At 25.9% G+C, this 12,565-nt stretch overlaps 1 protein-coding gene across 1 annotated transcript in view; it reads right to left on the bottom strand.

Annotated features, from left to right (window-relative positions):
• Nucleotides 1-12,565, bottom strand: part of LOC145840308 (voltage-gated inwardly rectifying potassium channel KCNH6-like) — a 40,598-nt gene that overhangs the window by 15,420 nt on the left and 12,613 nt on the right. Inside the window, exons 6-12 of the mRNA XM_082947520.1 lie at nt 12,221-12,363; nt 10,589-10,789; nt 7,316-7,429; nt 5,922-5,974; nt 4,368-4,517; nt 1,162-1,254; nt 651-731 (exon numbers count right to left, since the gene is read on the bottom strand). Of these exons, the coding sequence (XP_082803646.1) occupies nt 651-731; nt 1,162-1,254; nt 4,368-4,517; nt 5,922-5,974; nt 7,316-7,429; nt 10,589-10,789; nt 12,221-12,363 (835 nt within the window). The remainder of the gene's footprint in view (nt 1-650; nt 732-1,161; nt 1,255-4,367; nt 4,518-5,921; nt 5,975-7,315; nt 7,430-10,588; nt 10,790-12,220; nt 12,364-12,565) is intronic.

Here is a 12,565-nt window from a genome sequence, read left to right as displayed (position 1 = left end):
CAGTTTCCCAATTCGTTGCGTAACTAGTTTTCTGAAATTATTAACTCAACAGCCAAAAGTGCGAATGAAAACAAAGACTTGACATTTTAAACTTTTTCGGTGATTTTCAAGCTGTGTTGTAAAAGTAAAAAAACTTTAGCTGTTTTTGTTAAAATTCGATTTTTTTGATGTTTTTTGTAAACAGTTTAACATTAAAATCAAGTTAAAGTAGTAGCAATTAACTAGAAAGAAAAAAGACAAAAAAATATTTTAAGGTGACATTGGAAGAAAAAAATCAAATAAATTTTAAGATTGCGACTCTAGTTGAAACTAAAAAGTTGTTTTTTATTATACACAACAAAAAAATTAAAAATAAAACTTTGGTTGAGATTTATGAGACAGAACAATTTATGATTAAACAGGTACATACGTATTTTGTTAGGTTTTAAATGACACAAAGTTTTATAATCAATCATTACGAAGCATACGAAACTAGACTTGTTAAAATTGTTTCTGCAATTGTGTACAAGCTTTCATGACATTCAAAAATACAACATACTGTTCTTGACAGCAAGTTAAGATCTTTAATAACTGATTTTCAGAAAAATTCTCATCTTTGGTAAACACTAAGTATTCAATACAAAATTAAAGAGTTCACCATACAAACTAACTTTTAATAAAAACGCTGCAGAGTAAGGAGTGTAGACTGCGGTGTAGATGACAAACAACAGAATCATCCAGTCCCAGACTGCCTATGTTTATTATTACGAATTTTAACAATAAAAACAGTTTTATTAAAATTACTCATAAAACTTTTTGCGCTATTTACAATAAAAATACATTTTATTTAATACTGCATATGTTTATAATCTGAAATTATACTTAAAAAAATTTTCAAATGCTCTTAAAATACACATTAGGTTGTTATTTGTCAGCTAATACGTGAAAAACAAACAATGTAATTATGATGAACTTATTCAAAGAGCTATATTTTTGTTAATATATGTTTTATTTAATGGATTGTAAATAACTTTATGTTTATCAATCTTCACATTAATATTTTTTGCTCTTTTCAATTTTAATTATCCTTCAGACGAAACGTTCGTGCCGACTCGTAAAAGTCGCTATTATGACGTCACAACTCGTGCGCGTGATGTTTGACGTCATGACGTCACAACTCACTTTGAACAGGCTGTAGTGGAGGATGGTGAATCTGTGCAACTGTGACGTCATCTGCATTTGACCGGGAAGAACTTGCGCCCCCAGTGACAAAACCTGTGGTTTTTGTGTGGATTATTTTTAATATTTTAAACTATCTTAAAACAAGCTTGCTGATGAAATGTAATAAACTTTGTTACACAACACCTTTTAAATTATCTATTGTTTATTGAACGATGGAAAAGCGCTCAAAAATTTTGGTCTAAGGACCTGGTTTAAACCTTTCGGCTATCGAGTTCTTAAACTTATTATATGTTATCAATAAAAAACAGCTTGTATTCAAATAAGTACAACTCGTCTAAATGTAACAATTTTTTATTTTAATGGAATTTAGCATACTTTTAAAGCTGAAGTGTTGCACGCTTTTGTTTAGTTTAAACTTTGACTAAAATAAGGTTTTTGGTATTTTTGATGGTTTATAACTTATAAGTTGTTAAATAATAAGAAAAAAGCAACATTTGGTTTTAGAAAAGTCAAAATATGTACTAAAACTTTTGTGATTTATCTGATGGGTAAATTTGTAAATCTCAAACCCAGGACATATAGTATAAAACCTGCACTTTTAATGTTTGACATTTAGTATTTAAGTACACTTTTTTAAGTATTGTTTCGTTCGTTTAAAAATAAGCATAAAAGTAAGTGTAAAGTTTAATACATTTGACTTGAAAGCCTAACTTTATATTGAACTTATGTTGTTTTAATGTGGAAATAAACGTTAAAGCCTTCAATTTATTTTACTTGATGAACTATATTTCAAATAACTTAAATGCTAGGTTATTTTATTTTGTTATCAGGTTTTATAAACAACACATTTAAGTCTAGAAAAATGAGAAAAGTACTATAAAATATATCAAATAATATTCTTCTATGAAGATAAGAAGTAATTTCTTAAAAGTATATTGACTTTTTTTTTTAACAAATAATAAGTCGAGTTTGTAAATGCTTTTTCTGAGGAATTAAAGTTTCTTTTGAAAAAAACATATGCCATTTTATCGAAATAAAATAATATTGGTAAATTGTCTGAAAATGCTTGCTTCATTCGAGCTGAATGTAAGTTCAAAGCATTGATTTAAATCCTCAAGGAAAAATAATTCTTAAGTTATTCGAACTTGTTCCAGTTATTCTTAAAGTATAAGTTAACCGAAATACTTATACGCTTACAATTAAAAGTATAAGTTAAAATTTTATCAATTGCAATCTTTGACTTATTTAGACGAATTTAACACTTTACTTTTACTAACAATACAACATTTGTACACTACAGCAGATACATGCAGTGTTTCCTTATAAAGAATATTCATGCAAAACATATGTAGCTATATTTCAGCTTTAAAAAAAAAAATTAAAGTTGGATTGTAAGGAAATTAAAAACAGTTAAACAGCATAAGAAATTAGAATAAAAGTAATTTACAAAAAAAATATTTAAGAAAAAAAGATTAAATTGCAAATTTTTTTTTGATAAAGTTACAAAGTACTATTTTATCAATTTAGAAAGTTATTAAGCACTTAGTACAAGTTTACGGAACAATTTAAACTAAAATAAACGAATTTAGGCTTTTTTGTACCTATTATAAGCTCGTTTTAAGTTTGAAGTACTTGAAAAAATTCTTTAAAAGAAAAAGTGTTTATTTTAAGTATTTAGATGTTGAAGTTTAAGTAATCTAACAAGCTTTTAGCGTATAAAACAATATCTCTTCAATTTTTTTGAATACTATGCCCACTTAATATCTAAAAACATGTTTTTGGTCATTGAAAAAAAAAAAGTTGTTTGAACTAAAACATTAACCTACCTATAAATAAATTCAAAACTTTTTGTTCATAAGTAGTATATATTGGAAAATTAAAAACCATCGCAAAAATTTGAAACATCTAAACTGTACACCAGGGTTCCCCAAAGTAGCGGTACCGCCCCCCTGGGGGCGACTTTAGTAAGTTGGGGGCAATAATTATTAAAGGGCCGAAAATCTTGAGTTGCAGATGAAGAGCAAAAAAAAAATGTCTTAGATGTTTTAAATGGTAGTCTTGTTGGAGGGAGCAATAGCCTTTTTAATTTCTTCAAAGGAGGCAATTTGAAAAAAAAAGTTTGGGAAACCCTGCTGTACACACTAAATAAAAGAAGTGGAAACACAAAAGTGAGTTAAATTAATTCTAAAGTGTTCACAAATTATTGTGCATATTTTCTATTTGTCACCTTTCGAAAGAGATTTTGTTTCTTATAAGCATTTTCATCGTAATCGTCTACAGAAATAAATTGTACTCGGTTCTAAGAAAACGATTTGTTACAAAGTTGCGACAAACATAAATTAAACCAATTGATTTAACACTTGATAAGAATTAAGACTTTAATAAAAAATTTTAATTGATTTAGTTAAATTAAACTATTCATTTTTTTAAGGAAAGTTAAAACTTGAGTGAATTAATAAATAGCTTCTAAAATCAAAGTTTTTTTAAGAACTATTGTTTAACTATTTCTATCATTTAAAATAAATAAAAAAAAACTAGTTACTTGAAGTTTTTTTTGGTTTTAAAAACATATATAACACACTGAAATTAATTAAAAATGAACAAAACACACAATCAAAATAATCTACAGTAAACATGTCAATGATATTCATAATATTTTGTACGAAGTTTTTAATATTTTCTAAGAAATATACACCTCAAACACGCGTTGTTTACCAACAATATGTTTTTGATTTATTATTCCCAATATGCCTACATTTGCAGAAAATCTATCAGAACTTTGTTCGTTGTTTTTTATAACTTTTCAAGCCTATTTTTTGCTTTGAAAATAGTAATTATCAAACAAATAATTAATTTACGAAATAAAAATCGAGTACACAACAATAATAAAAAAAAACAATTAAATACTAATTTTAAACACAATACGTCACAATAAGATGAGAGTAAAACAGCTGTACGATAAAAACGACAACTACAAAATGCTTCTATACTAATGCTCCATACTAATATTTACGAACAGTGTTTTGGGTACAAATTGTGCGATGAAGAAATCTACCTACAGTGTTACTATGACAACAAATATATATGGGCCTCTTTTCTTTTGACTACAAGAAAAATACTTACTACAGCTATCTACATAGGTCATTTGGTTGCTATGACAACATTCATACTGTTTCTATGACAACATGTAATGTTGCTACGGTTACCTCTGTAACTTTCCCGGGCACGGCGCTTTTTTCCTTGATCTGGACCACGTTGTTTCGTTTGACCCAGCCCTGGGTCATTTCGAGAAAGGACTTTTTGTGCTTTGTCGAGTTTGGCGACGAACTCGATGACAGTTTGGCGCTGTTCGGCTGCTATGACGTCATAAACAAAGTTTAAGGGTTAAAAAGTTCAGCAAGTTTATAAATAATGCTTGATTTTGTTATGAAATCAAGTAGAACTAGTAATTTCATTTATTGAAAAACATATATAGTCAATAAATAATAAAACTCATTTGAAACAAATTTTATAAAATTTGAATTCTATCGAAAATTTGATAGTTATGCAAATTATGTGCGACTTTGGAGTATGCAAATGAAGCTGCAGCTAAATCAAACTGACAGCACTTTTGTGAAACTTAAATTAAATTTATTGTTGATATTTTTCGATTAATACTAATCTAAAAGTTTTGAAGAAATTAAATATCACAAAAAATTTTGTATGTCGATACAAACGAGAAATAAATATTTAGTGAGTACGAGATATCTTGAAGCTGATTTTTATCAAAAAGTAAAATTTTATAAATAACTAGATTCACACAGTACTAAAGCTTCGCTTTTTTGCGCAAAATTTGTTAATAAAAAATTGCTAATAAGCAATTGATTAAGTATATTCTGAAGAATAATAACAAAACAATAAGTATAAAAAAAATTAAAACGGTTCAGACTCCTAAATGTACTTTTAAACAATTTCTTTACATAAGCTTACCAAAAAATAGAGGCAAGAAAAAAAATCCATCGAGTTTGCATGCCAGAATATTTAATGATTAATAGCACTTTACGATTAAAAGTCTGGAGAAAAAAGGAAAAGTCTGCAGTGGTGGGGATTAAACGTTTTTTGAACTTTGTAAAAGTTTACAAAGCAAGCGAGGCAGTCGTTTTGAAGAAATCGTCCTTCTCATTTATTGATTAAATGATTAGCCAGCGTGATTAAAAAAAAGGAAATAAGCAGAAATCTTTTTGAGAAGAATTTGATGAACCGCTATAATTGTTCAATATTTTATTTCAGCAAGAAACAAAAAGTTGGTAAGAGATATATTTAGTAAGCACGTTAGATATTTTACTAAAAATGCATATAATTTTAGGTTTTTATAATAGCTTTACAACGCAACAAGCGTTTATAAATGGTTTTTTTAAATTCTTTTCTTAAAAATTAAGCTACAATTTTTTTTATAATACCTTAGTAAAAAAATATTGTCACTAATAAAGTTTATATACACATTTGAAAGCTTTTACTTGTTTTAAGTCTTTAAAATTTATGCAGTTATCTAATTTTTAAAGAGTAGTCGAATATTTTGTAATTATTTTTTACTTTACTTTTTGTACTTAACAATATATTTAGTATTTTGGTTGTGAAGTAAACCATAAGTAGTCGACTAGTTTGAAACAAAGTTACTAAAGTACAACCTCCGATGATTGCAAATTACATTACAAAGATAAACTTGACTTTGAACTTATTTTTTTTTTACTTTAATTGAATATTTATTATTAAAGTTTCACCTTTTCCTTGTGTATGTTTGAGTCGGAATTGTAGAATTTGTTAGTCGGGGGTTCTGAAAAACAAGTTTGTTGTTATTGATAGATAAAGATTGATAAAGTAAAGAAGGACTATTTTTTAAGCACCTACTTATTGCATTTATTTTAAACTAATGTAATCAATCATACATTTTATCTATTATTTTTGTTACCATTTTTTGTAAGTTCAAAATATTTTAAAAGTGATAACTAAAACATTACTTTAAATAAACAAATTAAATCGCCTTTACAAATAAAAATTATGAGCTTGTAATAATTAGATTGCTTTTAACATTTTTATTTTATAAAATATACCTTTAAAGATAAACGTTTTTTATTTATAGATTATATTATTGACTGTCGAAAACTTTAAAAACCTTTTGTAAATGTATACTTAAATATAAATGTATTTTTAGACTAAGTTATTGCTTTAAATAAAAATTTAAGACACGCATAATTATATACTGTACAAAATGAGTTATATTATTTTAAACAAAATTTGATGGTATTATAAAAGAAGATTTTTTTTTACAACAAAAAAAAATTTAATATATTCAAAACAAGTTTTACAAGAGTATTGGACTCTTCCCTTATTTATACTTGTAAGTTCTAAAAACAAATATATTCGGATTATTATATTTTACACTTTTATGCAGCAAAAAATTAAAATCTTTCTATTTTATAATTATTTTAGTTTTATTCTGTTTGGCAGAGAAGTAACTTGTTGTAAATATTTAACAGATTCATAAAATATTCAGCTTAGGTTATTAATCAAAACTAATATGTGCAAATAAGAAGCATATTAACCACAAACATGATGATTAATCTCTGTCTATATATCTTAGAAACATACGTGCATCATAAATCAGATATTAATATTTGGTCGCTAAAGTTTTCTACAGACATGTTAAGTTTTTACTTTGCATACAAAAACTGATATACCTGTAAATAGTGTTTTTAAATGACTACTTAGCTTTAACGTTACACTACTTTTTTCTAACTTTTGTACTTAGAACTTTGTTTAAAGTTGAAATAGAAAAAGTTTTGAACAACTTACAACAATATTGCGACTTATGTTAGTGCAGAAAAATCAACAAAAGTTTTTACCACAAGTCAAATTTTATCATAAAAACCCAAATAATGTTTTCTTTTTGGGGCTGAGATATTTCGTGGAGCTAGTGTGCTTATCGCGTTTTAATTACACACAAACACTTTATTCCAGATTTGTATAAAAAAACCATAATAATAAAAAAATAAATATAAATAATGTGTTGTTCTTAGAATTCGGAATATGTTATGGAGCTTGCGTGTCTTAATGCGTTTTAGTCACATACAAAATAAATAAAACTTTACACTATTCTACATTTATACAAAATAACCTAATGTGTTCTTCTTGGGACTGAGGTCGGTCATGGAGCTTGCGTGTCTTATCGCGTTTCTGTTCTTCTGAACGATCGCTGATTGGTTGGTCAGACTCGAGTGAAGTCTCTCATCTGTTGAATATTTCAAATTTAAAAACCAATATTTTGATATTAAGTTTTGATTAGTTTACATGCTTAAACCACTGAATCCTATGTAACACTTAATGTAGGCTCTTTTCTTTTACATAAAAACTAATATAAAAAAAGTGTTTATTAACTTTTAAAATTTAGAATATGTTCTTATATTTTAACTGTTAAATCCTTGAAAACACTCAATGTAGGTTCTTTTCTTTTACAAAACAACTTATAGTAAAAAAATACCCAATATTTCTATGAACTTTTTAAAGTTTATAATGCCTAAAGTTTTTATTTTAACTTTTATATATAATTCTAAAATTCTAATTTTAGTGGCAGATATGATGTGGATCCTCGTCCTTAAAACAATAAATGAAATAAAATAAATAGAATAGATTTTTGTTTTGCATTTAGTTGTGAACCAATTAGATATTGTTGCTTAATCCCAAATGAAAACAAAAGTTATTTTTTATTACAGTATCCATTTATATAATTTGAAAAATATTCATCTTAAACTAAGTGTCTGTAAAATCAAACTTAATATTGAAGCACATCTAAAAGATAGTTTAATAACATAAGTATATAACAAAACATTGGTATATGTAAACTAGTTTTTCCAATTATGTTATAAGTTAGCTCGAAGCCAGTATTTTAATGTTAAATTTAATTTCTTTCATTTTAAAAGGAATTCTTTTAATATTTTGTTTAAATGTAATACGGTGCATGGTATAAGGTCAACCTACCGAAAATAATATTTCTGAATTTTTAAACGGAAAGTACAGTTATAAATGTAGATCTATAAATTTGGATGCCAACTTTTTGTTTCTTTTGTTTATTGTTTGTTGTTCAAAATAAATAAGTCAGCCAACTAGGTTAATATTTTCTTTGTAAATGTATGACCGCAAAAGTTTTTAGTACAATAAATTCTAAATTGTAATGTCTTAGTTTAGTTATAGTCGGTTTAAATCAATAAGAAAGTTTAAGTTAAAAACATTAGATTTTAAAACTGATTTTATTTAATATTGCATTTTATAATTTTGCAAAGTCTCTATAATGAAAACATAAAACACAGTTATATAATAAAAACTTTTAAAAAACTTATAGTCAAGTTTACTTTTATTACAAAAAAAAACTTATTAAATTTTTGCTTATGTGTAAAATTTTATGTTATGTTTTGTACAATATTTTAATACTTATCATAATGTTAGTAATAGCTAGAGATAGTTAATCTTGTCTTTAAGTTAAAATATATTAACCGTAGCTAAAATAAAAATAAACAAAAATTTCTACTTTTTTTATATAATAAGTATTAAAATTGTTAACGTGTACATATCCTTTTAGCTATACACTATAAAATAAGTTTCACAAAACACACGTCTTTTAAAAAATATTTTTGATATATTAATAAAAAAAACCTTCCACAGTTTTTCCTCAAAAAAACATTGATTTAATTAATTTAGGATGTTTTTAAAAACAATTTTGAAGATGATTGATGTGCTATTATTTAAGCGTATAATTGACTTTAATTTCATTAATTATCAGATTAAACTTTCCAGGCTAAAAAGTCAACTTAAACTTTGTTATAAAAATATTTTCAATGTTGCAGAGAGATTTCAAGTGTAAAAGTGCAGCAGTATTGCTGATTTTTTAGGCATACACATATGAAATTTTCGATACTGATTCGTAAATAATAACTAAAATTTTTATCATTTTTAAAACTTTGTTATGTTTTTTTTTTTACAGAATAAAGTTTTATTTTTTCTCAGAAAAATTATACTTAAAAAGTATTTTGTTCAACTGATGATCTCGTTTGATTTAGTTAAAACGAGTGAAACATTGTTTTGTTAATAAAATTTAAAAGTTCAAATGGAAAAATTTTAAACACAAATCATAAAATGTTTTACTTTTAATTTTTAACTCTTATGAAGTTGTGTAAGTTCTAAACAATAACACCAAAATTCTATAACTTCTTACGTACATTGTACAATGTGAAAAACACACAAGTAAAAGTCAGGCAAATTTATACAAACAAATTAAATTTAGTGGCCACTCAATTTGTTTGGTGGCGTGTTAAGTGCGTTGTGCAACTTTTCGCTTTTAAAACAACAATAACTTGGCTTCAGGTCGAACACGGAGGAACGCAAAAGTTCCTGCCAACTTTCCATTCAGAATAGAAACGAAGTAGTTTAAACTGTTCAGCTCATTTAATTTGTAAAAAAACTACTGCTAATTGTTACAGACAGTTAAAGGTTCTTTTTTTGAATAAATTCGAGAAGTTTTCTTTTTGTTTTTATAACTTTGTTATATAATAGTGTTTAGGGTAATTTTGTATTTTAGTACAGTCTATTTTTTTATGATAAAAACGTTTTTTGATTGTGGGATTGAAAAAGAACTCACTGGTTTTTAGAGTAACACGTATTTTATCTACATGCATTTAAAATATCTTTTATGGTGATGTAACTTTTAAATTAAATGTTTAAATGTCTTAATATTTTACGGCTAGATGTGTTTCTAATTGAACAAAAACTTTATTTTTTTTAAGTTCCGTAAAAACTGTATATTTAGATATTACCAACTTATATAATTGTATTTTGACAAAAATAATTAGTACAAAACTTTATTTTAAGTTTGATGATTTAACCCTGTGTATTATTTTTGTAAATTTTTGTAATAACTTTATGTATAAGAACATAAAAGTATCGCTAAGTATATACTCAAATAGAAAGGAAAATTAACATAATACGTTTATAAACATATACCAAACTAATTAAAAAAAAACGAATATCTTATAATACAAATAATATAATATTAATTAAATAATTAAGTAAGCACAAATATTTATTTATTTGATCAATTAAAAGGAATTTATTTTAATTTTAAGTTTTTACAAAAAAAGATGTTTTTAATTTCTTTTGTAATAAACTAACAGATAAAAATAATCCTAAATTAATACACAACAAAGTAAACTGAATAAATAGTAGGTTTTATTGATTGCTAAAATAAAATTATTTATGTTTTTCTGTTGTAAATAATCCTTAAATTAAAATAAACACATATATAATAAAACGAACCGAACATTCTGTAAGTTTAATTTTTTTAAACAAAATAAAATTATTAATAATAACTACTAGCAAACTAAATCTATATAAAACAAACCGAATCTGTGGTAGGTCGGGGATTCCCCGTGGACTTCCGTCATCGGCCTGTTTCGCCTCCGGTGGGTTTGTGGCGGGAAAAATGATATTTTGGGCGAGTGGACGCCTCCGTTCTCCACCGTCGTGCTAGCGGTTTCGCAAACCGGGCTTCCCCCGACGTGGTTGTCGGGACTGGAGAGCGAAGTTTCGCTGATTCTCTGTTCTGGGGAAATATTTAAAATGAAAAAGTGGTTTTAGTAATTTGAGTTATTGTTGATATCCAATATTTATAGTTATTACTAGCAACAAAACCAATAAATATATTTTTTTTCTAAAGAATTTTAGTAGTATAACAAAATAACGGTATACTTATAAATCCCTTTCGCATATTTCCCATCCATGCACAATTCCCACCCATTTTTTTTTCTTTATTCATATAAATATATATATAAATATATACATTTACCATCACTCTTAAATTTATAAATTTTAAAATTAAATCAGTGTATTTTGGTTCAGATTGTTTACCAAAAATGTTACTCAAAAGTTGTTCTAATTCGGCTGTTTTTACTAAAAGGACTATTTTAAGAATAGAAAGAACAGTTGTCGGGGCTGGAGAGTGTAGTTTCGCTGATTCACTATTCTGATTAATGGTTTTGATTTGAGAGAGAAAGTTTTGGATTAAATTATTAATAGATTAAGTAATGTTTTTTAGATAAATTAAAGCAGTAATGTTTGGTTTTCACTAGTTTGAGTTAGTAGTTTTACCAATAAACATTTCTAAGCAAAATTAATTTAAAGATAAAATTGTTTTTAAAATGATCTATCTGCTAGTTATAGCTATGTTTGTTTACTTGGAAAATTACAAAATTAGAATGTAAAAAGCTGTTGAAACATTGGTGAAGGTTATTCATCAAATAGTTTTTTCTCACCAAAAAAACACTTTGACTCAGTTATTCTAACTTAAATGATTAGAAAATAAGTTTTCTGGTTTTTGTGTGGAATAAGTACATTGACGTGTAATTATTGATTAAAACGTACAATCAAACCTATTCTAAACTGTTTACCAGCAAAGAACTTTAAAGGAGTAGAAACAAAAGTTTTAATTATCAATTAACTGATGTTACTTTTAGATGTACATGCAGCAAAATAATAAAATCATTCAACAAGTATTATTGACATGTAACCGCAAAGATCTTATCACTTTTATCGTCAAATAATTTTTAATCTCACAAACTGCTTTCACAAAGAGCACTGAAAACACATTTCGATGCATAATAACAACATTGCACCCAATGAAATGTAGATAATCGGATAAAACTTTTTTTTTGTTAATATTATAACACGTCAAAGTTGTTCTAAATATACTGTAAGTTTTTTAACCAAGTTAAGAAAGTTATAGAATTATTACAACTTAATAAAAACTATTTGTTTCAAATTTTTTTTATTATAATGACGTTTCAAAATTTTGCAGGTATATATACAAGTATAATTTTTTAAATCACGTTTGTTATATTTTTTTGTTATTCAAATGTATTTTTTTTTGAATAATGAAACCCAATTTTAGAAAAGTTTTAAAACAAACTCTTATTACAATAAACTTTCAGATGGTCAACTAATAAACATTTTTTCAAACAATGGTGACGTCACAAACCTTCGTCTTCGAACACGTCGCCAGTGTTGTTCGATGACGTCATGCGGTCCACGTCATCCAGGGGGATTTTCCCCAAACTGGAAGAGTTGTGGTGGTTTTTGTTGTTGTGCTCGTTCACATCAGCGAACCTTACAGAGGAAAATCTGAAATAGAAAAAAATAAATTATTTTAAAAAACATGAAAACATATTTTATAGATCAAAAGAAAACTAAAACATAAATAAAAAACTAGTACATTTTTTTTTTCAAATTTAACTTTAGTTGAAGACATTTTTTACTTGAAAAATTTCAACTATGTACTTTTAATGTTAAAGTTGTTAAACACAGGAAAAAAACGTTAAACAAT

The sequence above is a fragment of the Thalia democratica genome, chromosome 7, assembly GCF_965202585.1.
Source record: "Thalia democratica chromosome 7, ktThaDemo2.hap1.1, whole genome shotgun sequence".
Lineage (NCBI taxonomy): Eukaryota > Metazoa > Chordata > Thaliacea > Salpida > Salpidae > Thalia > Thalia democratica.
The sequence above is the reverse complement of the archived record's forward strand: the minus strand, read 5'-3'. Positions and strand labels throughout refer to the sequence as shown.